Source organism: Indicator indicator, chromosome 2 (assembly GCF_027791375.1).
Source record: "Indicator indicator isolate 239-I01 chromosome 2, UM_Iind_1.1, whole genome shotgun sequence".
NCBI classification, from domain to species: domain Eukaryota; kingdom Metazoa; phylum Chordata; class Aves; order Piciformes; family Indicatoridae; genus Indicator; species Indicator indicator.
The window spans coordinates 55,460,543-55,486,928 of record NC_072011.1 but is presented as its reverse complement, the minus strand read 5'-3'; the positions used below and the strand labels follow the sequence as shown (position 1 = coordinate 55,486,928).

The 26,386-nt window shown below is 41.5% G+C and overlaps 2 protein-coding genes across 2 annotated transcripts in view; one reads left to right on the top strand and one right to left on the bottom strand.

Moving 5' to 3' along the window:
* The window catches only part of RAB3GAP2 (RAB3 GTPase activating non-catalytic protein subunit 2), a 50,461-nt gene extending 36,231 nt beyond the window's left edge, over positions 1 to 14,230 (top strand). The window contains exons 23-35 of the mRNA XM_054392646.1: positions 1,102 to 1,262; positions 2,732 to 2,948; positions 3,279 to 3,452; positions 3,591 to 3,697; positions 5,144 to 5,210; positions 6,329 to 6,399; positions 6,863 to 6,898; positions 7,786 to 7,860; positions 8,644 to 8,862; positions 10,871 to 10,960; positions 11,046 to 11,264; positions 12,434 to 12,592; positions 12,954 to 14,230. Coding sequence (XP_054248621.1) covers positions 1,102 to 1,262; positions 2,732 to 2,948; positions 3,279 to 3,452; positions 3,591 to 3,697; positions 5,144 to 5,210; positions 6,329 to 6,399; positions 6,863 to 6,898; positions 7,786 to 7,860; positions 8,644 to 8,862; positions 10,871 to 10,960; positions 11,046 to 11,264; positions 12,434 to 12,592; positions 12,954 to 13,100 — 1,742 coding nt within the window. The 3' untranslated portion in view covers positions 13,101 to 14,230. The remainder of the gene's footprint in view (positions 1 to 1,101; positions 1,263 to 2,731; positions 2,949 to 3,278; positions 3,453 to 3,590; positions 3,698 to 5,143; positions 5,211 to 6,328; positions 6,400 to 6,862; positions 6,899 to 7,785; positions 7,861 to 8,643; positions 8,863 to 10,870; positions 10,961 to 11,045; positions 11,265 to 12,433; positions 12,593 to 12,953) is intronic.
* Positions 14,231 to 15,042: 812 nt separating this feature from the next.
* IARS2 (isoleucyl-tRNA synthetase 2, mitochondrial) overlaps positions 15,043 to 26,386 on the bottom strand; it is a 34,674-nt gene continuing 23,330 nt past the window's right edge. Inside the window, exons 15-23 of the mRNA XM_054397196.1 lie at positions 22,461 to 22,569; positions 21,223 to 21,325; positions 19,817 to 19,942; positions 18,794 to 18,925; positions 17,956 to 18,062; positions 16,738 to 16,883; positions 16,392 to 16,582; positions 15,534 to 15,678; positions 15,043 to 15,392 (exon numbers count right to left, since the gene is read on the bottom strand). Of these exons, the coding sequence (XP_054253171.1) occupies positions 15,241 to 15,392; positions 15,534 to 15,678; positions 16,392 to 16,582; positions 16,738 to 16,883; positions 17,956 to 18,062; positions 18,794 to 18,925; positions 19,817 to 19,942; positions 21,223 to 21,325; positions 22,461 to 22,569 (1,211 nt within the window). The 3' untranslated portion in view covers positions 15,043 to 15,240. The remainder of the gene's footprint in view (positions 15,393 to 15,533; positions 15,679 to 16,391; positions 16,583 to 16,737; positions 16,884 to 17,955; positions 18,063 to 18,793; positions 18,926 to 19,816; positions 19,943 to 21,222; positions 21,326 to 22,460; positions 22,570 to 26,386) is intronic.

Sequence of the window (26,386 nt, the reverse complement as noted above, 5' to 3'; positions counted from 1 at the left end):
TTGTATATTGCACATCTCTGTAGCTTGAAGGAGCACTCTGTGAAGTCAGCTTGCCCTTATTTAGGGTAAGTTGTGTGGTGAATAAATACCAATTATCTTACCTGATACAGAGCTGTTGTGGGCATGTCTGTGCCAGGTGTGGCTTTCAGTGAGTGACCAAAGCTGCCAGCTCTGCGTTTACAGGAACCTTCCAGGTGGTGGGTAAAGGAGCTGCTTCCTTTGTCTCTTGGCTCACTGCTGAGATGTTTTCTTACGTGGTTTTTGTCTGGAGAAGAGGAGGCTGAGGGAAGACCTCACTGTTCTCTACAACTCCCTGAAAGGGGATTGGAGTGAGGTGTGGGGGGTCAGTATCTTCTCCCTAGTGTCAGGTAATAAATAGAACGAGAAGAAATGGCCTGAAATTGTGCCAGGGGACGTTTAGATTGGATATTGGGGGGGGGAAAAAATCTTTACTGAAAGGCATTGAAATAGATTGTCCAAGGCGGTGGTGGAGTCACACTTAGAGGTGTTCAAGAAACATGTGGACATGGCCCTTTGGGACATGGTTTAATGGCTGTGGTGGTGTTAGGTTGATGGCTGCATTTGATGATCTTAGAGGTCTTTTCCAACCAAAACAATTCTATGATTCTATGTCTAGTTCACCGTAGGGCACCATTACCAGCTTGAAAATAAGCTACTGCTGCTGCCTGAATAAATGAATTCTGCTGAACATGAGGTATCCTGAGGAGAGCCAGTTTGGCTGCAATGATTGTGTGGCATCTTAAAATCACAAAAGCATCTGTCTGCATTGTGAAGTGTCATATTGTAGTATGTCTTAGTCTAGTAAGTGTTCAGCAGGCTTTACTACTAGATCTATTGCCTGTTTCCTATAAGTCAGTCTTGGAGAACGAGTCATTCACATTCTGCTCTTTATTTTAAATTTGAGTTATAATCTAGAAATTATATGGCCCATATCTAGAAAAAAGTAATGTAAAGTAATTGGAAATGGCACCTAATATAAGGTGTACTATTAAGTGCTGCTGTCAGGGCTGGGTGGTTCTTTCCTGGTGTTAACACACCCCATGACCCAGGTTGTGTTTCCTGCTCTCGCTTTCTCTGCAGTTGCCATAGATGAGTCCTGGGACACTCAGTCTGTTTCCCCCTGGTGGCAGCAGATGCGTACAGCTTGTGTTCAGTCTGAAAACAATGCAGCTGCCTTGCTGTCTGCTCACGTTGGGCATTCTGTAACTGCACAGATAATTGACAGTGTGACAGAGAAAAAGGTAGGTCAGCCTGGACCTCCCCCTTCTATTTTATTTACTATCTTATGTACATCAGTTCCCTGCAATTTGCTGTCTTTGTCATAGAATCAACACCTTCAGCATTCATTTGTTGTTGTTCTGACACTGGCATAAACATGCCTGTCTTGCAAGCCTGAAAATTTGTGTTTGAACTTGAAAATTATATGCTGAGGTGAATGAATGAGATATCAGAGTTTGCCAAACATATGTAAAGATGTGAGGGGAGCCATAAAACTGAGCTTTGCTCTTGCTGTTGTCAGACTTAAAGCTTGCACAATTTTCACGAATTTGAGAAGTCCACTGAACTCGGAATGATAAAATCTGCTTTAGCATAGTGGTGATTTTGAATTTTTTTCCTAATTTTTCTTAAAAATACTAGTGAATTTTCTTAGCACTTATGTTACTATGCTTTCTTCAAGTGTTTAGTTTTCTTGGTAACAAGTATCTTTTAACAAAGTTACGATTGCAGTTCAAGATAGAAAAAGTTAATTGTTTCTAACTAGCATTAAGCATATGTGTGTTTTTCACTGATGGCTTAACAAGTTAGATGGGGTTTAGGTGATGTTAAGCCTTGTAAATAGACTGCCTTAGAAATTATAACTAGATTTCCAGGAAGTGTTTTAGTATTTTTGTAAATTCATCTTAACTATTGTGATTCTGTAGATTAAAATTGTCAGCATTGCCCAGCTAGGAATATTGGTGTGGTGCAACATATACCTTACCCATATGCTCTCTGTCACATTTTCTACTCTTCTGCTCTTAAAAGAAAAAAGCAATTGCTTTATTTACCTCAAAACTTCCCTTCCATAAAGCCATTTATCTTTTCCTTTTTCTTGTTGTTCTTTTCCAACCATCCTTTGGCTTACAGCCTAGAAGTGTTAATAGCCAGGCTTCTGAGAACTCCAGTGTTTGCTGTCTTGGTGAACAAAGCTAAATAACAGTTCTGCACCCTTTGGAAAGATTCTTGGGCTTCCTGGAAAAGCATTTGTTGATAAATGTGAGAGTTATCAAAGTAATGCACAGAACTGCAATGTGGTATGATGGAGTATTTCTGTGTGCATGACCCCTATGGAGGGGATAGGAGACTGAAGTGTAGGTGAATTAATCATATATGTAGGGAATGTGTACCTAGTGGAAGATTTAAAATGAAATCTTTTTGAAGGAATTCTGACCCATTTTTCAACTAAATCTGAACGTAAAAAGTGGGATTCTAAAACCTTTCAGGTGTTCTTATTTCCTGAGACTTCAAGAACCTGTGCACCTTGTGAGCTGTGTGGGATATTAATTGATCTTTGCATAATGGCTAATGTACACCCTTTGAACTAAATTATTCTTTAAAATGCAGTAGCTCTTGGGGTATAGCTTTCAGTTTTAATACTGTGCATTTCTTTAAAACAAAACTGTTCTAACTTTGAGTGAATAGACCTAAACCAATTCCTATGTTCTGTTAGTTTTCCCAAATAATTGTAGGTTCGGACACAGAATCCTGGGAAGCTCTTTCCCTTGATACTGAATATTGGAAACTTTTGCTGAAACAGTTAGAGGATTGTCTGATACTTCAAACACTACTGCACAGCAAAGCGAGCAAAGGGACAAATAGAATTTCATCACTCCAGAGTGAGCCTTTGGGCAGACTTTCTGTAAAGAAATTACTTGAAGCTGGAAAAGGTACTTAAAAAAAAAAAAAAGATGGTTGATTGCCTTTCTGATAGACTTCTGAGCTGTTCTTACCTACTTAATGATGTACACTGTACTGGGAATTGTTCTTCTGGTTTCTCAACTTACTCTGAAAGACAAAGCAACCCAGATAGAATGCTGTTTTAAAATTGTTCTTGTAAAGACCACATTGTAAACCTCTGAGTTGATTAGCAAGTTTTTCTAATTGCTAATTAAGTAATGAATGGGAGCAGTTAAAACTTGTATCTCTTCAGTTGTGAGCCATGAATCTGAGATGCATTGACCATACCTCATATTTCTTTTCTTTTCCTTATGTCCTAGGAGGTATTGCTGACACTGTAGCAAAGTGGGTTTTCAAGCAAGGCTTCAATCCTCTTGTACTGAATTTGGCCCAGCACAGAAACAATACAGATAGCACTGAAGAATCTGCAGAAATGCATGCCAATATCTTTCTTGAGGAACCAGAAGCAGTTGCAGGCTTGGAAACAATCCTAGGTAAGAAACTAGCATGGAATTATTTATTTATTTAAATTGTAACCATCTGCAGAGATGTTTTAGTTGCTACTTTTTTGAAGTAGCAGAAATTACGGTGGGAAGACATCTCTCTTGTAACTTCAGACTTTCTTTTTCTAGAGCTGCTGCAACTAGCATATCAGCAATTTCCATGTAGTCTTGAAGTGGATGTACTCCATGCACATTGCTGTTGGGAATATGTAGTGCAGTGGAATAAGGACCCAGAGGTAAAAGAATTTCGTTTGCAAGGAGTAATGGTTAAGACCAGCTCAACAGAAACAGTTTCACAAGTCTTGTAGTAGTCATAAAAATTTTCACTGAGAAGCCTGACTTTGAAAGTATGCTGGTTACAATTTTTCTGTGATACATGGCAAGCAGAAATTGAAATCATAGAATCACAGAATGGTCTGGGTTGGAAGGGACCTTAATCATCCAGTTCCAACCCCCCTGCCATGGGCAGGGACACCTTCCACTAGACCAGGTTGCTCAAGGCCCCATACAACCTGGCCTTGAACACTTCTGGGGAAAGGGACATCTACAGCCTCCATGGGCAACCTGTTCTAGTGTCTCACCACCTTCACTGTAAAGAATTTCTTCCTAGTGTCCATTCTAAATCTCCCCTCTTCCAGCTTAAAGCCATGACAATTGAGGAAATGAGTGCAGGTCCTGAGGCTGGATGGCACCTCTCAAAGACAGGACTGTGTGTTTCTAAGCTGTCTGATCCTCAAAACTACAAGTGTGGAAACTGGATTCAAATATGCAGCATGAAGAAGGGTTTTGACTATTTTGTGCCAGCACAAAAGAGTTTAAGTACTTTTGTCTGCATTAGATATGCTAAAACATATTACAGAAGTTTAGGCTTGAGGTGAGGAGAAAGTTCTTCACAGTTGTTAGACGTTGGAACGTGCTGCCCAGGGAGGTGGTGGAGTCACCATCCCTGGAGGTGTTCAAGAGGGGATTGGACGTGGCACTTGGTGACATGGTTTAGTAGTCATGAGGTGTAGGGTGACAGGTTGGACTTTAATGATCCTTGAGGTCTTTTCCAACCTTACTGATTCTGTAAATTGGTTGGATTAGAATCCATTCCATTTAAAGAGGAAAGAGGGTTTTCTTGAATATTCTTAGATTCCCTGGTCACTGCTGGGAATTGTCGTAGAAGAAAAAAAAATTCATTTTTCCTGCTGCTGTCTTAGAGCTTCTCTAATATTGGAAAAGTTTGTCCTAAGTTCAGATGATAGTAAAATTGAAATTAACACCTTGCTATAGAAGGTTCCTTTGAGATCGTTAAAAACGTAACTCCTTCGTAATGAAATGGGGTAAAAAAAAAAAAAAATCTTTCCAGCACGAATGGATTTTGTATTTGAAAAACAACTGTAGTACCTCTCAGCAGAGCACCTCAACAATACATACACTATAAAGCAATGCTCTGAAAACAATGCTGAAACCACATTGTGTTTCTTGATCACCAAAACATGCTTTGCCCACCTGTGTATTTGTTTTGTCATGTCACAGCAGGGAAAATTGCAGTATCAGAACAACTTGCAAGTTTTACAAACCTGTCAAAAAAGAGTTGTTTTGAAATAATCTACCTGGGCCCTCTAAGATTTAGTAGTTTATATTTTAAACCAGGTTTTGAATAATGTAGTAACTTGTTCTCTTTTGTTTTACACAAGGACGCGTGTTTTCTCGTTAGGTCTATAGATCATCTAAGATGCATCACTAATGCTCACGTTCAGCACGGTGAGTATGAAGCTGTTACTAAGAATTAATCTTTGTTGAAACTGTAAAACAGACTTGAAATGTTCAAACAGAACAAAAGACTGTTTGCCAACTCATGTAGATGCCTGCAGTTTGTAGTAGTGATGACCATCTTGTCTAAAAAATATCATTCAAACTTTTGCTTTTCATGTTGAAACTCAGATTCCATGAAAATAAGCTGGTTAATGTGTAAAACTAAACCAAATTTAAACATAAAATTGCTCTGAAACGGATTTGTAGTTAATTTGTGTTTAAATTGTATTTAAGTTTATTTAATAATTTAAAAATAAATTTAATAATAAAGATAAAAAATAATTTAAAAATAATTTTAGTAATAAGTATAAAATAAAAAATGCAATAAATGTAGATAAAAATTTTTATTTACATTTGTATTTAATTTCTATTTAAATAGTGGCATGTGCTTCTTGCAGCCCATTTTTATACATTTCATTCATGTCTTGATACTCTTTTTTAGTGAATGTGATGGCAGTTGTCTTCTGTAGGCTATTTATGTGTCCAAATAAGGTGCACTCCATGCCTAAAGCATCAGGCTTAAACCTTCATGTGTACCTCTACAATATTTCACCCAATCTTCATAACACAGTTGTTATAACTGATTCATAGATTTGTAGAATTGGTTTGGTTTGGAAGGGACCTTGAAGATCATCCAGTTCCATGGGCAGATGGAACTAGCATGGCATCATCCTGCCGTGGGCAGGGACACCTTCCACCAGACCCAGGTTGTTCAAGACCTCATCCAACTTGGTCTTGAACACCTACAGGGACAGGGCATCTACAACCTCCCAGGGCAACCTGTTCCAGTGTCTCCCCACCCTCTCTGTAAAGAATTTCTTCCTAATAGCCAGTCTAAATCCTGATTCGGTGCAGTTCTGACTGTGCTGTCTTCTCCTGAGAAATCTGAAACCAAAAGTCCAAGTGTAAAGCAGTGAGGATAAACTCATGATTCCTTCTTCTTTTATTCACCATCTCTTTTTAATTTCCTCCACCATTAAAACAACTTTGGCCCATGGCTTTTCACTCCACACTTGTAAGATCTCTTTTCTATTCCCTTGGAGTTCACAAGTTTGCAATTGTTGCAGGTATTGCCCTGATGATGTGGAACACATTCATAGTAAAAAGGCTTTCTTCTGCTACATATTTGATGGACAAGGTGAGTGCTGTGTTGTGACAGTAGTTTTGAAGCTGAGTGTTTCTCATTAACTGAAAAGTGTAACTAGTATTTTTAAATGTTTTGTTTTTTTAAAACAAGTTTGGAATGCCTTTGATTTAAGCATCAAAGGTTCCCTGTTTAATGGGTTTATCATGTAGCTAACTTTTGGACTTGATGAAGGAATGCATATCTTAAAATATCAAAACAGTGGAGTGATAACTCCTAGGCAGCTTTCAGTGATTGCTAATCAGCACTGGCTGATATGTGCTGAAGATTTACACAGAGTTGCTAGCTTGCAATTGCTAAATAAAAAGCATTTGTGAAACAATTTGAAACTACATCTGTGTGTTTAAAATTTTAAGTTAGAAAACAATAAATAAAGTATCTTCTCTGTGCCTGTTTCCTGGTTATTGCCATGAAACTGATTTTTTTAAAATTTTTTTTAACTTTTTTTTTAAACCAGGTTGGAAAAGCTCCAAAGGACAGATTGTGCAGACGGGCAAGTAATACTACTTTTGTCTAAATGGAAAGAAAGAAATAAAAATGCCTTAATTTTAATACTAGTTTGTGATTTATTGTTGAAAGCTGCCAAAAAATTCAAAATGCAATCCTGGAGAAAATGTTAGGAATTTTAAGAACTGTAAATTAATCTTTGTCATAGAATCACAGAGTGGTTTGGGTTGGAAAGGAGCTCTCATTCAACCCCCCTCTGCAGTAAGCAGGGTCATCCTCAACTAGATCAGGTTGCCCAGAGCCCTGTTGAGCCTGACCTTGAATATTTCTGGAGATGGGGCCTCAATCACCTCCCTGGACAAACCTGTTCCAGTGTTCTAACACTTTCATGGTAAAGAACTTGCTCCTAACATCCAATCTAAATCTACCCTTCTCTAGTTTGAAACCATTGCCCCTCCCCCTGTCACTGTAGGCCTTTGTAAACAGTCTCCCTCTAAAGCAAACCTCTGACAAAGCAAATGAGAACAGTAGTATAGCTCTGCATATTTTAGAAGGTAGACTTGAGACTATAACATGACAACATGCTATTATTTTTCATACATAATTTCATTAGTTTAAACTTTTTTTTTAGTATAACTGGTATGCTCAGACAATGACATTTACTAGAAGTGACTGCTTGAGGAGTTCAGTGTTCTGTAGAAGTACAGTATTGTAAACGGCTTCATTTTGCTTTATTTCTCTTTTTTTTCCCCTCCTGTTTATTTCTGATTCTTTCATCGTACTTTAGTGAGTATTTGTTTACTTTTAAATATAATAGGTTAATAAATTGTGCTTAACAATGTGGTTTATGTCAACAACTGCCAATGCTCAGAGCTAATAAAAGCCTGTTTCAATTCCAACTAAACCAGTTTAAATAATACTGTTTGTTAACAGGATGTAGGCATGGGCGACACGGCAATGACAGCTTTTCTTGGCTGCTGTGCAGATCTTCTGCAAACATTGCTAGAGGTAAGTTTTTATTTTCCTTGTAGAAAGAAACTACTTGATTCAAACTTAATTTTAAAGAATGTGATGTACACATAATTTTGTCCTGGGCAGTTCAGATAAAGATTAAATGTAGAATCATAGAATGGCTTAGGTGCAAAGGGACCTTAGAGATCATCTACTCCAACCTTCCAGCTGTGGGCAAGGATGCCTCTCATCTAGAGTTGGCTGCTCAAGGCCCTGTCTACCCTGGCCCTGAATACACCCAGGAGGCACAACCTCCCTGGGCAACCCATTCCAGAGTCTCACCACCTTCATACTTGAAGGACTTCTTGCTAAGATCCAGTCTAAACCTACTCTCCTTCAGCTTAAAACCATTCCCCCTTGTCCTGTTGCTAGACAGCCTTATGAAAAGTCCCTCTTCAGCTTTCCTGCAGGTTCTCTTTAAGTATTGGAAGGCAGCCATAAGGTCCCTGCCTGGAGTTGTCTTTTCTCCAGGCTGAACAACTTCAGTTTGCTCAGCCTCTCCTCATAGCAGAGGTGCTCCCAGCCCTTGGATCATCCCTGTAGCCCTCCTTTGGACTCACTCCAACTGTTCTATGCCCTTCTTATAATGGGGACACCAGAACTGGACATGGTATTCGAGGTGGGGGTCTCTCAAGAGCAGACTAATGAATTTATGGACAACAGGGTATTTTCTTTATAACGTCAGTGCAGACAACTCCTGGTTCAAGCAGTGTCTTTTGCATAGGTGGGCAGTCTGGATGACATTCTGTGGGTGACTCCTGTTGTGTGTTGCTCTGGCAGGCCGACGTCAGCAGTGATGAGATGCAGGCTCCTGTGTTAGACACTGAGGATGCTTGGGTGTCGGTGGAAGGACCGGTGTCCATCGTAGAGCTGGCCCTGGAGCAGAAACGCATTCACTACCCTCTGGTGGAACACCAGTTTGTGTTGTCAACTATCTTGTATGCCATCATGAGGTTTTCTTTGAAGAGTGTGAAGCCTCTGTCGCTGTTTGACAGCAAGGTATGTCTGTGGAAAGCACAACATCTTAATACTGCTACCCTTCCTCTGATACAGCTTCTGATACAGCCTAGCTTTCACTCTTTAAATAGTTGCTACATAAGACTAGGAAAGACATTTAGTCCACTGTGGTGCATGAACTGTTGTGGTTTAGAGCGAGACAGATTGCTCTTCTACCCCTTCCAAAAGGGGCAAAAGAAAATTGCTCACACAGAGGATGGGATTGGAAAGTTTAAATGGAAATGTTACTCACAACTATATATAACAGTACAAAGCATAGCAAAGCATATAAAATACACCAAAATCCATAGTCTGGGCTTAACACAGAAGCTCATTAAGCCAAAGCTTCACACAAACCTCCCTTTAAACCAGGTTAACAAACCCAAGCCTTCATGCCCTCTCCCTACCAAGCCTCTCTACCCTCCATACCACACCATTGTGATGTAGCACAAAATTTGGCTTGGCAGCTCCAGGCCCCAATTAAGCAGCTTCAGGCCTAACAGGCAGCACTGCTGAGGCTGTCACCATGCCTTACTCCCCCACCAAAGAGGTAAGAGCCTGAGTGTCCTTCCTGGGAGGAGAAAGGGAAAGAAAAAGGGAGAAAACTGATTTTTCAGCCAGTATTATAAGGATGCAGGACTTATGGGTATGAAATAGATCTTCCTGTCCACCTCCTGGACATTCTCACCCCCCTGGAGGTCTGTAACTTTGTAGTTTCTTAAAGGCAGCTAGCCTCAAACTACCACATCAATGCAGCTGTCACCACAATTCTAGCTGATACCCAAACTTTGTGCTTTTCATTATGAGTAAAAGGTTTGTAGTGACCTCAGATGCATGAAAATCAACTCCTTAAATAATCATCTGTCCTGAAAATGCAACATGGTGAGAACACTGGGTGACAGGTGCTTTGAGAAGTGGAAACATAAGGGAAAACATAAATATTTAAGGTGAGAAATGTTGGGTTTGTGTCATTGTCACTGTTGCTGATGATTATTCCATAACTCTTGAGCATCCCAAAGAGAATAAACAGCTTTTCACTCAGTACATCTAACCCACTTAAAGAGAGTCACTGCATATAAAATGCAGTGTATTAAAAAAAAGGGGGAAAAAAAATTCAAATGCAGTGTAGCTCCAACCAGAGCTTGCCTCTGATACAGTCAAGTACCACAAATTGAGCTTTCCTCCTCCCAGCTTTATCACACTACAATTCTAAAAGAAACCCCAAACACAAATTACTGCTGTAGGCTGTCATTTAATTCCTGCTGAGGAGAAAAGGAATCAGTCCTGTTATACTGTGCAGATTTCTTCGTGATTTGCTGGAATTTTGTAAGTGCAGAATGTTACTCTCCTTTAGCCATAGGTTCTTGTCTGTGTGCAAGTGCTGATGAAGCAGCTGGCTTTGGTTTTAGTATTTTACTATAGATCAAATTCCATTGTTTTTATGCCTTTTTTTTTCTTATCTGTTAGCAGAAAGCATTGTACTACCTTTTGTCATTTAAGAATGTATATTGCATCTCAAGAGTAAAATCAGATCCTCTTCCTGTGCCTCTTTTACATACAACTGTACCCATCTGCTGCCTTTTTGCCTTTGCTCACTCAAGATTTTCATTTGTTCTGTGAGTTTTATGAGAGAATTTCTAACAGGTCCTTCCAGAATCATAGAATGGTTTGGGTTGGAAGGGATCTCTGAAGGTAATCTAGTACAACTCCCCTGCAGTCAGAAGGCACATCCTCAATTAGCTCCAGCTGGTAGTCTGTCAGATACCCAATTTAGTAGGCAGGTAGTTTTCAGGTTGAAATCCTTGATGTGTTATTATTGTGTGAACAAAACTAGGCAATTATTGTGTGGTTCTCTGGCTTTAACATACAATATAAAAGTTTGCCTTTAGAGGAACTGAAGATGCAGTGCAAATTAAAGGTAAAAGATAAGTAGGCTTCTTAGTATTGGATCAAAATGGATTACTTGTATTCCTCTGGATCTCTGAGGCCTGTCTTTGGTTCTCAATTTTAGGGCAAAAATGCATTTTTCAAAGACCTCACTTCAATTCAGCTGCTGCCTAGTGGGGATATGGATCCAAATGTGTTATCCATACGGCAGCAGGTAGGTAAAAGTTTTGTACTGAAAGTTCTTAAACTTGTGACATTTTGAAATGATACTGCAGTAACCTGCAATTTTTGCTTCCAAGTTCTTGGTCAAAGTTGTGAGTGCAGCGGTTCAAACACTGTGTTCATCACAAAACGCCAAAGAAGTCTCAGAAGAAGAATTGTTTCCTTTTGAAAAGGGGAAGAATTGGCCAACTTTGGCTGCGGACCTGGCTCAGTATCTTCAGATCTCTGAGGATGTGATCAGAAGGCATTATGTCTGTGAACTGTATAGTTATGGGATGGATCACCTTGGTGAAGAGGTAAAAACAGCTTCTGATGGCTTCAAATCAATAGAGCATTATGCCAAGTATTGTGCTAAAATTACTTTCTCACTTAAGATGCCTGGAAGGGTTAGGCAAGTATTACCAGGCTCAAAAAATCCCCAGGCTGAAAAGTCAGAGGCTGGACAAGTACTTTTTCAAGACTGACACTGACCTTTATTCTTCTTTTTCCCCAACAATAATCTCTCTATAGTAACTAGTGGGAACATGCAAAGAATTCTATTCTAATTCTTCAAACCAGTGCAGCTTTTTCTATTTTACTGCCTTTGATAGTTTCAGGAATCTGGGTTGCTTTGCCTATAATCTCCACTTCTAGGAGACATTTATCGGTCTTTGGCCATGAAAATCCTCCCCTTTCTTGAGCAGAAAACCAAATAAGATTATATAGAAATTAGGAATGTTGCTGAGCTGTAAAACAGATCACAGGATGTTAGGGGTTGGAAGGGACCTCTAGGGATCTGAGTCCAACCCCCCTGCCAGAGCAGGACCATAGAACCTAGTGCAGGTTGCACAGGAATGCATCCAGATAGGTCTTGAAAGCTTCCAGAGAAGGAGACTCCACAACCTCTCTGGGGAAACCTGTTCCAGTGCTCTATGACCCTCACAGTGAAGATGATCTCGAGCTCAGGCTGATCATTGTGTAAAGAGTAATTCATAGAATCACAGAATGTTTTAGGTTGGAAGGGACTTTAAAGATCATCCAATTCCAACCCCCCTGCCATAGGCAGGGACACCTTCCACTAGACCAGGTTGCTCAAGGCCCCATCCAATATGGCCTTGAACAGTTCCAGGGAGGAGATATCTACAACTTACCTGAGCAACCTGTTCCAGTGTCTCACCTCCCTCACTGCAAAGAATTTCTTCCTAATACCCAGTCTAAATCTCCCCTCTTCCAGCTTAAATCCATTCCCCTTGTCTAATCACTACAAGCCCTTCTAAAACATCTCTCCCTTGATTTCTTTATAGGTTCCCTTCAGGTACTGGAAATTCTCTTTGTTCATTCTCCCTAGGTTTTAATAACCTGCCTTATTACTGGTAACACAGGAAGCAGTCTCAGCACTATTTGACACAGCTTTTCAAGTTTCCAGATAAGTGACCTGAGGCATGCTGAAATGATTGCTTAGTTCCTTACGTTTTTCCACTTTCAGGCCTTTCTTCAGGTGACTGACAAAGAAGTGCTTGCATCACAGCTGCTTATACTGGCTGGGCAGAGACTGGCCTTTGCTTTACTTCACACACAGACAAAGGAGGGTATGGAAGTCCTTGCTAGGCTTCCTTCAACACTGTGTACTTGGGTCAAAGCTATGGTAAGTTAAGCTCTAGGTAAGAAAACAGGCTGTGTTGTTTTTTTGGTGTTTGGTTTTTTTTTGTTTGTTTGTTTGGGTTTTTGGTGTTTGTTTGGTTGGTTTTTTTTTTTTTTTTCCCTGGGGTGGGGGGAGCTTCTGTTCACCAAGCCAGAGATTCCAGCTGAATGGTCCTTCTGTACTAATGGAAACAAGAAGTTGTTCTCATTTCTCCTGGTGCTACTTCTGTTTCATGAAGGGTAAAGCAGCTTCATGGGTCAGAGCAATAAACCATAGTAATGTATTTTATATGAGTTCAGGAGGGCTTCCTTGCAGATGAGCATCTGTAAACTTACTCTAATGCTGTGGTTATTCTTTTCTACAGGACCCCCAGGAACTTCAAAACGCAGAAGTGCCAATTGCCACAACAGCTAAACTGGTTAACAGAGTCATAGAGCACTTGCCAGAGAATCATGGGCAGTACAGCCTTGCCTTGAACCTGATGGAGGCTGTAGAAGCCATCTCCTCATGACGCTGTTGGCTAGCACAGCTCTGCTCCCTAGAGGTATCATGCATGATTTTACACAAGGCTGAACTTTACAGAAAGAAACAACAAAAAGAACTGCTCCCCAGCCTAGAATTTCAGAAGGTAATTTCAAATTGGAGTATATTTTCAATTCTGCACTGGTATAAAGATGTTTAGTTTCTAGTACACTTGTCAGTATCTGAAATGCTTTGTTATTTATTTCTGACTTGAGTGCTTCTTGAGGTAGTCTAAATTTGGATATATTTGACAGAAGTTTCAGTCTATTTACCAAATCATATCTTGTGTAATTCTGTATTTCATCCTGGCAGTAACTACTGCAGTCTCAGTGTTCCATGTATGATTTGTTTCTCCAAACCAAGCTGTAGAAACACCTGAGAGGAACTTCATTCTCTGAAGTTAGTGTGTAAAGCCCATAACTGGGCTTTCAGAAGCTGCTGTGGGGCTCACGCCTTGTAGCTGCAATACATGTGACAGTGACAACTGCACTAGACAGGCTGAAACAGGCTGGCACCAAGCACAAAGGACAGCAACCCCCTGAGAAACAGCTTGGGAAGAAGAATCCAATTCTCCAGACAGAAACATGGACTCATCTTTTAGTCTGGACATCACAGTATTGCCTCTATGGCACTGGGCTTCAGCTACAACTGGATTTGCACCCCTCCTCTTCATTATTAAGCTCTGCTGAGTTTAAGTAGGTCAAGGAATGTCTTACTGTAAGATTGTTCCCCCAGCTTACCACCGTAGAAGATGTAGTATGCTATGAGTCTCTGCACAAGTTAACTTGTAGTCAAAAACTGCTTAAGTAGTTGACCCAACTTCACTGAAGATCTATATACAGTACTGAGTACTTTAGCCTTAAAAACCATACTTTCATCGATGGTACCTACAGGGAATCAAATAGTGAGTAACTTCACTATTGGGGTGGTATTAAACATAATTATCTTTCATCATTTAGTACTGTTTACCTTCTACCTAAAGAAAGCCAGGAGAAAAAAAAAAATACAAGAAAGTTGGTGTAAATTGTTTTTGTCTTGAAGTCAGCTGAAATAACTAGCTCCATCTTGTAACCTGCTCCTACCTGCATCATGTGTGACAAAGTCATTCTGCCTTGTTGGAGATAGCATTTGGTCTTACCTTACTGGAGTATGTGCTGCTGTCATCTAAGGGTTAAGACTCCCCTTAAAAAAAAAAAAAAAGGTTCTGAAGGTGGCTTGTTCTACACAGCTTCCTTCACCTGTTCAGCAGCCCCAGTTCCTAATCACTGCACTTTACCCGATGAAGGTTTCTTGTGACAAGTTTTGATATTAGATGTTTGACTTCCTACAGTGATACAAAGTCAAAGAATAGTAAGGATTCTAGTAAGAACAAGTGGCCAGCCTTGGTTTATGCTTTAGGAATTTCTATACTTACTTCTGTGACAGAGGTTAAAACAGCTGTAGGGGAAAAAGGGAAGGCAGACAGCTGTATGCTAGATTTGGTCATCATGGAACCTGAGGACAACTGAAAATGGTTTTTAGTTGTGTTACATTCCTGTATCCTGGTACAGCTGTGTAAAGGGTTTTACTGTGACCCACTCATTTCAGAGCTGACACACTACACCAATCAATCAAATCTGTAATGTACTGTAAGTAATACTCTGTATATAGTGCTATTTTGTGTCTAATTTGCTGTGGATTTGTGTAAATTGATTAAATAAAATTTGAAGTTTCATTGTGCCTTTTCTTCCTTTTTTTAGGGAGTACTGGTTGCCACTTTTTTTTTTCCCCTTCTGTTTTACAAGAGGAGTAGAAAGAGGAGTGTAGACAAACCTGGTTCTCTGGGGGGTCTGCAGAACCACTTTGCTGACAGAGTTTCACTTAAATGGAAGTGAACTTCAGAAGTGCACAGGTTGCTAAAAGCAAGTAGATCAGTTACTTTGAACCACCCTTTTTATTAAGCTGAAAAGTAATATACACAAATCATATACAGATAAGGTTCCCACCAAAGGCCCACAGGGTAAGTCAGCTCAGGCTGAGGCTTAAGCGTCTGGGTCTATAGGCCTCAGCCAGCAGAGCTGGGCAGCCACCGCTTGCATACACGTTACTAGCCGTGACGTTGGAGCAGCTCCGGGAGAGGCAACACATCTTCACGTGCTTCCTTTTCCAGCAATGACCTTCAGGCAGCGTGGGCAGGGAGTGCTGGAGGAGTCAGCAGTGTATCTCCTGCAGCGAGGGCATTTTGCTTTGGCAATGGGTTGGGCTATAACTTTGTATGAGGATTCCTCTCGGATAAAACCACCTGTTGGAGACAGCATCGTTAGTGAGCTGGTGGTGGTGCAGTGATCGTACTCAACTCTCCTATGAAGTGAACAACTCGGTATGGTGTAGTGCAGAGAACCAACTGCTTCACACAGTAACCTATTTGGAATTATTCTCTTACCTTCCATGTTAATCAGAAAGTTCCCTTTGGTGATGTTTGCATCTGCAGGTGTTTCTTTAGGCAGCTCACTCAGCAGGGTGGTCTGAGAAGCCATCATTATTTCATTCAGCTGTGAAACACTAGATGTTTCTTCAGCCTGCAGTGCCTAGGGAATCAAACAATCATAGAAGGTTTCAGTTGGAAAGACCATCAAGTCCAACCCTCAACCTAACACCACCCTGGCCAGTAAACCATGTCCCAAAGTGCTGTGTCCACATGTTCACTGAACACCCCCAAGGACAGTGACTCCACCACCTCCCTGGGCAACTTGTTCCAAGCCTGACCACTCTGCCTATCAGGAAAAAATTATTTACTGATAATCTAAACCTGCCCAAAACAGTTTCAGGTCATTTCCTCTCATTCTATCACATGATACTAGGGAAAAGAGACCAACTCCCTCCTCTCTACAACCTCCTTTCAGGGAGTTGTAGAGAGCAATGAAGTCTCCCTTCAGCCTCCTATAAGTAACAGATGAGGGGGAAAGAAGACAGAGCCAAGGTACTTTTGGTGGTGCCCAGTGACAGGACAAAAGGCAACAGAGAGAAAAGGGAAGAGGAGAAACAGAAAAGAGAGGTGGTCAAATGCTGGTACACGTAGTCCAGAGAGTTTGTGGAGTCTCCATCCTCAGAAATATTCAAAACCCAACTAGACACAGTCCTGGGCAATCTGCTGTAGCTGACCCTGCCTGAGCAAGGCAGCTTGGGCTATCTCCAGCAGTCCCTCCCAAACACAACTACTCCCTGATTTTTCTGGCACGTAAAAAGCAGAAGGAAGTTTACAGAAATCACTATTTTTTCCACAGACAATGTGATCTTTTACCTCCATTAACTCAAACAGCAATCCAGGCTCAATTACAATGATGACTTCATATTCCAAAGCATTTTTGCCAGAGATGGAGCCAAGGAAAGAATCTCTCATTGCACATGCACCTTCTATTGCTTCCTCAATGCCAGGCTTCTTCCACGCGGGGCTTGCTTTGATCCAGCCCGTCCGGAACACACCCTCTGAGTCTTCAAAGCCAACAAAGGAATTTTTAATTTGGTGTCTCTCTATCCAGGTGTTTGTTAAATAATAAAGAATAGCACATCTCTGTACGTGCATTCCTTTGAGCTGTGCAATGCAACAGGGCACTGAAAGAATTCCTTAGGTACGAGAGGTGTTTTACCTTTCTTGTAAGGGAGGTACTGGAAAACCTCCTCTGCCAAGTGAGGAAGGATTGGTGCAAAGGATCGGACCACCACGTCCAACGCCTCTGCTAGCACAGTTTGACACGAGCGACGCTTGGGATCTTTCTCTTCTTCACAATAGAGCCTGCAAGGCAGAGATGGAAATATTTGTAGGTTGAGAGCCATACTTCATGACTGCCATGGACAGTGCAGAAGTCTGAGCTGGTTGTCTTTCCCAAGAAAGCTTTTCTTAATTTGCCTTCCTAAGCAAGCACTGTGGTGTGGGTAGAGGGCTATCTGAATATACAGAATCACAGGATTGTTTGGGTTGGAAGAGACTGCTAAGATCATGGAGTGTAACCATCAGCCTAACACCACCATGGCCATTACACCATGTCCCAAAATGCCACATCCACACATTTATTGAACATCTCCAGGGACACTGACTCTACCACTCCCTGGGCAGCCTGTTCCAATGCCTGACCACTTTTGCAAGAAAGAAACTTTTCCTAATACTCATCCTAAACCTTCCGTGGCACAATTTCAGGCCATTCCCTTTCAATGTTTCACCTGATACTAGGGGGAACAGCAAAGGAGCTTTTGTCCATGGCATGTTAATTTGCTTCATTTGTATAGAAGAGAATCCTAGGGAGGTGAGCCTGCAGCTCTACTAGCCCTTTGTTCTGCTTCATCTACAAAAGGTAGCATTAGGGCTTTTTTTTGTTTTGTTTTGTTTTTCCCTCCCCTTTACTTGTATTGGGGAAACTAAAGGTGAGTACAACCCCAATCAGCATAACCCCCTACACCTCCCTCCCACATAAAACGGCCCTTTCAAAGTTCACATCCTCAGGATTCACTTACTTGGTGTTTTACATGGGTAAAAGACAGTAGTGTACCCAGATAAGTGCTGAAAGTCCTTCCCCTACCTCCCCAAATTTAGATGCACACATCTAGGTAGAAAGATAGATCCAAGAATCTATCTTTAAAACCTGATTTAGTTTTAAATGCATGTGCTTGATTACCTTCCAAAATTTACTCAGTATCCCTAGTGTGGAAAATACACTGATGGCAAAAACAGTAAAAAGCAGCTAAGCCTTAACCTGTGAGCTTCAGTGCACTGTGAGATGTTCTCCAAGACCTGCAATCATTCAATGGTGCCCTACAACATTACCTCCAAGTCAAACTGCCCAACTTTACCCTTTTAAAGGAAGACTTACCTGTCTTTGATCATGGTGAAATAAAAGTTAGACAAGTTTCTGGAACAGAATGCTTGCAATAATCGAACAACTTTGCTATAATCATATTCTTTGTATGCTTCTGTAACCTGGGAAGGGGAGCAGAGAGGTAAGAACAGGGTATCAGTTTTCAGCACATGGCACACAATGAAAATTCCTGATGAACCTGAACTTACAGGGTGAAAAAAAAAAAGTTAATTTGGTTAACAATTAGGACAAAAAAAAAAAAAATTAATCTCAATTCAAATTTGAAGGGAAGAGGATGGGAGAACCCCAGAAATGATGCTCATGTGTTCTCAGTCAGCAGAACAGTTCCAAGTGGCAGAAATGATGAAATTGTGGACTGTAGATTTCCAAAGGTTTGAGTTGGCTTCTTTTTGTTGGTTTGGGGTTGGGTTGATTTTTGTTTGGTTGGTTATTGTTGTTCTTGGTTGTTGTTTTTTTTTTTTTTTTTCCTGTTTAGGTTATTTTGGGGCATTTTGGTTTGTTTTAATTTTGTGTGTGTGTGTGTTTTGGAGTTTTTTTGTTTGATTGTTTGGGGGGGGTGGTTTGTGTCCTTTTTTTGTTGCCTTTTTTCCTTTTTAAATCCTCTTCTACCTATTTCTGTTCAAATGATGTCAAAACCAACTTGAGAACGTTTGAAAACAAACCCTCTTGAAACTTGAAAGGGGCTTAAGGGTGCATCAAAAAACATCTTTGTGGTCACCGTTTGCCTACTCTATACATACTCTTTATTCATTCAGTTAAAGAATTTTCCCTACAGGGTATAAGCAATAGAAAACATTAGGCATGCATTCATCTTAATACAATTTCCCCCTACCTTGTTGCCATAATCCTGCAATAGATGCAGCATGTATTGATCTACTATGTACATCTCTGAAGGGGGGATGGAGTCTGTTTCTGGGTTGAAGCCAGCCACGTTTCCCAGCATGAAGCGCAGCGTGTTCCGGAGCTAGGCACAAACCAGCAAAGTGAAATGTTAATGGCCTGCACCTCAAATGAAACATGAAGTGATTATGTTCTACAATAAATTACCTAAAAGTTGGCTGGTTTTCAGAATGATTGATTGAATAGTTACAGAAGGATCATGAAGAGCATATACTATAGAAGACTAAAGACAGGGCTGCAAAACTAATCCTTTCCCTTAGCACGCTCAGCTATTTGAACCACAGATATAGAAAGCAGCAGCACCCACTAAATTAGTTTGGAAAAGCTTTCTAGGCTAAAGACTGAGAAGCTTTACAATTAACTCTACTCAGTCAACACAAACAGAACACAGAATATATTTGTTTGGAAGAAACCAAGCTCACCCAGTCCAACCTTCGACCCAGCACTGAAGGGTTGACACTAAACCACATCCCTAAGCACTAGGTCCACCTGCTGCTTGAATGCCTCCAAGAATGGTGACTCCACCACTGCCCTGGGCAGACCATTCCAATATTTAAGAACCCTTTTAGTGAAGAAGTATTTCCAGCCTAAACTTTCCCTGGCACAGTTTGAAACCATTTCCTCTAGTCCTGTCACTTGCCACCAAGGAGAAGAGGCTGGCCCTTTCCTTGCTCCAACCTCCCTTCAGGTAGTTGTAGAGAGTGATGAGGTCTCCCCTCAGCCTCCTCTTCTCCAGACTGAACAACCCCAGCTCCCTCAGACTCTCCTAGGCCATGTGCTCCAGGCCCTTCACCAGCCTTGCTGCCCTTCTCTGGACATGGTCCAGCACTTCTGTGTCCTTTTTATAGTAAGCGGCCCAGAACAACACAATACTCTAGGTGTGTCCTCACCGGTACCACAAATATACAGAGGGCCTGTCCTCAGAATGGAGAGCTGAAGCCTATTTGGCTCCTACCTTGTTGATATCATCTCTTGCAGCATTAAGCACAACAGGCCCAATCAGCACCTCAGCAAAAACATTCGATTCAGCCACCCACCAGCGCAGAACGTCTGCTCCGTACGGCGGATCCTTACTGTGATCCTGTGTGGGGACAGAAAGGCACATCAGCAGAGGTGCTGAGGGTCCTGCAGCAGGGTGAGCAGCACAAGCCTGTGTTGCCAGTGCTCTGCATACAGCTGTAAGCCTGCTCAGAAAGCATTTGGAGGTGTCCACCCTCCTGACAAGATTTACTGTTAAGCCAAGACTACAATATAAACTTGCAGCAATCTGTGTACAGGCGATGCTAGAACTCAGCTAAGCTGAGATTAAACTCATCTTGAATCCTTTGAACACTTGACATTAAAACAGCAATATCAATATCTAGACCTACATACTTTTTTCATTCCCCTTCAGAGAGTTTTTTACCCTGTCTTCAAGTCTGAAAATAGCATCTCCCCTTTTGGAAGGAACAGAAACTATTGTGTGATTGAATCAGATAAGCAAGTACATCTGCAAGTCTTTGTAAGGAATTTTTGCCTCAAGTTACAAAATCTGGCTTAGCAGCCTCAGAAAGAGCAACAGCAGGGCTGGGGAGGGAGAAAAGTCCAGAGCATCACCTGCAGTGCAACCTCCCTGACCACAGTCAATAACCAGCCTCCTCTGAGAGGGGATTGCTCTGAGTGCTCTGATGCTAGGCCTAACTTGTAGGTTTCAGTCAGTTGGAAGCAAAGGTTAAGGATTTTATTAATTTTTTTTATTACAGAATGTTAGGGGTTGGAAGGGACCTCTAGAGATCACTGAGTCCAACCCCTCTGCCAGAGCAGCATCACCTAGGACAGGCCACACAGGAATGCATCCGGGTGGGTTTTGAGAGTCTCTAGAGCAGGAGACTCCATAACGTCTCTGGCAGCCTGTCCCAGGGCTCTGTTATCCTCACAGTAAAGAATTTTCTTCTCATGCTAAGGTGGAACCTCCTGTGTTCTAGCTTGTACCAGTTGTTCCTTGTCCTATCACTGGGCACCACTGAAAAGAGACCATCACTTTTATCTTGACACCCACCCCTCAGGCATTTATAGGCATTAACAAGTTCCCCCCCTCAGCCTTCTCCTCTCCAGACTAATCCTCACCCATCACACCATCAACAGTGTTCCCAGGCAGAAAAGAACCATTCTACACCTTTCACATAATGCATTTTCTCTTGTCTTGGCACAGAACAAAAAGTGTCAAATGGAACTGCAGCATAGCCAAAGTCTTTAGAAGAGCCTCAGAGAGTTCTGCTACAAGACAGCTCTTTAGAAAACATGTCACAAGACAGCTGCAGAATCCAGCAGTGAAACAAAATTGTACCTAGCCATGGTAAGAAACTCAAAAGTGTGACTTACTTCACCTCCATTGATAACTACATCAGGGTCAACCACGTTGCCAATAGATTTAGACATCTTCTCCCCTTTCTCACCAAGAGTAAATCCATGTACTACCAGTGTCCTGGAGAAAAGATTTTAGTGAAAACAAAACATTAGCAAAAAAAGAAATCTATGCTAAAAACAGATTTCTAACGAGGATATTTCTAAGCCAAAACCTAGAAAAACCTCCCTCTGGTAAGCCTGAAGCTTGGTCTCTTGGGTTCACCCAACCATGAATACCTGTACTACCATCCAAGTGGTGTGCAGAGCTTTATTCCCCTCACTTAATTTTCCCATGTGAGCAACAGAATGCAATATCCAGGGCCTATATATTTCAGATGAAACAAAGACTGAAGTTTTATTTACTCTTTAAACCAATACATTTCCCAACACTTCACAGCCCCCTTGCAGCTGACCCGCATTATCCTTCCTTACAGTTTTCATCTTCCAGGGGACAAACAGTGGATCACAGCTCCAGCGTAACACATGCTGCTTCTGAGCTCCTTGCAGCCTAACATTCAATTCACAAGCTGGTGATCACAGAATGTTAGGTGCTGGAAGGGACCTCACAAGATCATCCAGTCCAACCCCCCTGCCAGAGCAGGGTCACCTATACCAGATCACACAGGAACTCACCCAGGTGGGTCTTGAATATCTCCAGAGAGGGAGACTCTACAAGCCCCCTGGGCAGCCTGTTCCAGTGTTCTGTCACCCTCACAGTGAAATAATTCTTCCTCCTGTTTCCATGGAACTGCCTATGCCTCAGCTTCCACACATTGCCCCTTGTCCTGTCACTGGGCATCACTGAGAAGAGCCTGGCTCCATCCTCTTGGCACTCACCCTTTAGGTATTTATAAACATGAACGAGGTCTTAGAGGAGTTTTTTCATACTGCACCTCCCATAATAATCCCCCCTTGATGGTGGGACTGGGAGAGATGGCAAAAGAGCAAAACCTGTCTCTGATAATACAATAGGATATACCAAAAGTCTGAGAAACAAAACATCTAATAAAATTATGTTGGAAAAAAACATCTAAACAATGAATCCGTTCTGATCTAATGCAAGAAAAACTATACTGAAAATGTAAGAACATAAATCAAATACTCCATCATGGTTTGGCTTCTCTTGTTCAAGCACTGCTGTCCATACTCCACATGACCAAAAGCCTGGTATTTAATGCATGAACCAGCAATGTGCTTGCAATCCACACACTTACTTATAAGGTGCTTTTTTCCTTGCTGCCACACTAGTTAATAGAGAGGATTGGAACCAACCTCCCAGTTGGTCTTTTCCTTCAAGGTATGTATCTGCTCTTTGCTCTGCACCTTTAAAAACAGAAGATGTTTAAAAGGTCAGCCAGCATCTTCAAACAATTAATACACTTAGCAGAAAAATCTCAGAAAGTGATTAGTAAAACTTAACTTTGCTCTTTACTTTTCTACATGATGTATGGGCACTTGAACATAAAGTGTTTCATTAGTACCACAATTTCTTTTTAAATCCATGATTCACTGAATGCCCACGTTTAACAAATAAGCTAGCTTTTCCCCAAATAAAACAATAAATTATCAACACAGGAGCTACCATGCTCAGAGGACTTCATAAGAAGTTCTCAAAATATTTTCCAAGCATTCCTAAACTAACTGAAGGACTCAAGAAAACAAAAACACACCAACCACCAAAAAAACCCAAAAAAACCAAAAAAACCCAAAAAAAACCAAAAAACCCCCAAAAAACCCCAAAAAAACCCCAAAAAAACCCAAAAAAAAGAAACAAAAACCAAAAAAACCCAAACACACAAAAAACCCAACCAAAAAAAAACCCCACAAAAAACCAACAACAAAAAAAAAACCAACAAAAAAACAAAACACACACACTCACAAAAAAAAAAAAAAAAAACAACCCAAACTCAACCAACCAACCAACAAAAAAACCTAAACAAAAACCCCCAAACCACAAAACAAAACCCCCCAACTAAATTAAAATCACATACTTTGGAGTTAAAAATCTATGCTACAACCTAAAACTTCACCAGTTGGGAATTACTCAAGAATATAATCACAGACATAAGGAGCCTGACTGGCCTGTGTAAGGCATCAGGTATTTTTGGAGGAGAGAGGAAGCCTTGGCAGTGACTACAGCTCAGCTGTGACAGGATTTACATTTCTGGTCACTGGTGTTCCATGAAAATTAGAAGTTTCAGGAAAGGGTCAGGGCAGCTTGTGAGACAGAGGGGTCTGGAGGAGCCTGGCTTGTTTAGTGTATCCAGGTGAGGGCTAAGTGAAAATATTATTCCCTATAAATACACAAAAAAAAGAGGAATGCTAGAGCAGAACAGCTGGAGCTTATGAGTACTGTTGGCATCAGAGAAAAAATGGCTACAAAGCACAGCCTGGGTATTTCTGACTGTACATTAAAAGCTGGAGAGCAAACTCAGCTTTCCCACAGGGTTGAAAGAGGACAGCAAAGTTTTAATGGCTTTACTGGTGGAATTAAGTCACTGTACAATAAAGCACAAGACTTGTTGACTCAAGAAGTTCCCTAAGAAGTCCCTCCTTGTCCTAAACAATCCCAGAGAGGTCACCACCAGAGTGAGAACATAATCATGTGGAACGCAGCAGAACATGCAAGTCAAAGCCTACAAATGTGCAAAATGAGACACACAGTTGGTGGGAATTCAGTTGTGATTCTAAAAGCTTGCAGTGTAATTTTCCAGATATTCAGACAAAAGTTTCTCTACTCAGTTTTTATCTACTAGCTCTTCCTAGGACCCCTGAGACAATGCTTCTTTCTGCTGCTGACACACTTGATCTATTTGTTTAACTTAATGGAAGTTTCGATATTTAGATCCATCCTGCAATAAAAGGAAGTTCAACATTACAAAGGTCAAGACCACAGAGTTGCAGCTAGCACAGGAAAAACGTGTGGGTGGATGTTACAGTTTTTAACACAATTCCTTATTCCTTCAAGAAGTTCCACAATGAATTTGGGGTTTAGCTGTACAATAAGTAGGAATCAACCTTTAATATCACCCGACTGCAAAGATACTCGTGAGGACAAGATAAAAAAAAAAAGAAAAAAATAGAGGCTTTGTGGGCAGCAAAAAAACAGCAGTGGAAAATCTATAACACCCCCTTTGTTATTTACAACTAGTTTACTAGCCTCTGGTTTTAGAGGAGTGAATTTTGATGAGGATACCTGTAGTTACAACTCAGAGAAGAGTTCAAACAACCAGCTGAATTACAAACAGCACACTACCAGCCTTTTCTGACAGGAATTAGCACATCTGGCAGGCTGGCTAATATAGCTTACAAAGTCAATGGAGGTCTGAACATGTTAACTCTGTAAAACACACACATGGGTTTTGCAAACCCTGCCTTTTAGGTGCAGAGTTTCAATCAAGTTGCAATGGTTATACATAAATTAATTAGAACAGGGCACACGTTTCTGTAAAAGGGGGAGTATGTCCAACAACCCAGAAGAGACTTTTCAGTTGTTTATTTTACACTGAGGTATGGTACATAGGTCATTGAAGAGAATGACAATTTATGATCCTTCTGGTTTGGATTTCAAGATTCCATATCTTTGATGTTACAGACCTTGACTTTCAGATTAAACACACTGTATTTTAATGTCAGGAATGAATCAACTAAGATAAATTCAGGTCTCAAAAGTCAGCATAAAAGTTTAAACACTTAGATAGGTTAAGCTGTAAAATAATTATATTCCTTCAGTTAAATATTAGCCAATAAGATAGGAGGGAAAAAAAAGAGTTATGATGTTGAAAACTACCATCCCTGTGACACAAAACTCTGGGTAGAAAAGCTCTGTGACTTTTGCCACTGGCGTCACATCACAAAGAGACCAATCTGTACTGGTCCACACCTGTAAAAGTATTTCAAGAGAGAAAATAATTCTCTGAAGTAGATACACTAAAGACAGCTACTGAAATAAGTACTACAAAAATGGCTGAAGTTAAAGGGGAAAAAAAAAAAAAACAAAACTAGAAGAGAAAAGGGGGGGGAGAAGAGAAGAGAAGAGAAAAGGGGGGGGAGAAGAGAAGAGAAGAGAAAAGGGGGGGGAGAAGAGAAGAGAAGAGAAAAGGGGGGGGAGAAGAGAAGAGAAGAGAAAAGGGGGGGGAGAAGAGAAGAGAAGAGAAAAGGGGGGGGAGAAGAGAAGAGAAGAGAAAAGGGGGGGGAGAAGAGAAGAGAAGAGAAAAGGGGGGGGAGAAGAGAAGAGAAGAGAAAAGGGGGGGGAGAAGAGAAGAGAAGAGAAAAGGGGGGGGAGAAGAGAAGAGAAGAGAAAAGGGGGGGGGGAAGAGAAGAGAAGAGAAAAGGGGGGGGGGAAGAGAAGAGAAGAGAAAAGGGGGGGGGGAAGAGAAGAGAAGAGAAAAGGGGGGGGGGAAGAGAAGAGAAGAGAAAAGGGGGGGGGGAAGAGAAGAGAAGAGAAAAGGGGGGGGGGAAGAGAAGAGAAGAGAAAAGGGGGGGGGGAAGAGAAGAGAAAAGGGGGGGGGGAAGAGAAGAGAAAAGGGGGGGGGAAGAGAAGAGAAAAGGGGGGGGGAAGAGAAGGAAAAGGGGGGGGGAAGAGAAGGAAAAGGGGGGGGGAAGAGAAGGAAAAGGGGGGGGGAAGAGAAGGAAAAGGGGGGGGGAAGAGAAGGAAAAGGGGGGGGGAAGAGAAGGAAAAGGGGGGGGGAAGAGAAGAAAAAGGGGGGGGGAAGAGAAGGAAAAGGGGGGGGGAAGAGAAGGAAAAGGGGGGGGGAAGAGAAGGAAAAGGGGGGGGGAAGAGAAGGAAAAGGGGGGGGGAAGAGAAGGAAAAGGGGGGGGAAGAGAAGGAAAAGGGGGGGGGAAGAGAAGAAAAAGGGGGGGAAGAGAAGAAAAAGGGGGGGAAGAGAAGAAAAAGGGGGGGAAGAGAAGAAAAAGGGGGGGAAGAGAAGAAAAAGGGGGGGAAGAGAAGAAAAAGGGGGGGAAGAGAAGAAAAAGGGGGGGAAGAGAAGAAAAAGGGGGGGAAGAGAAGAAAAAGGGGGGGAAGAGAAGAAAAAGGGGGGGAAGAGAAGAAAAAGGGGGGGAAGAGAAGAAAAAGGGGGGGAAGAGAAGAAAAGGGGGGGAAGAGAAGAAAAAGGGGGGGAAGAGAAGAAAAAGGGGG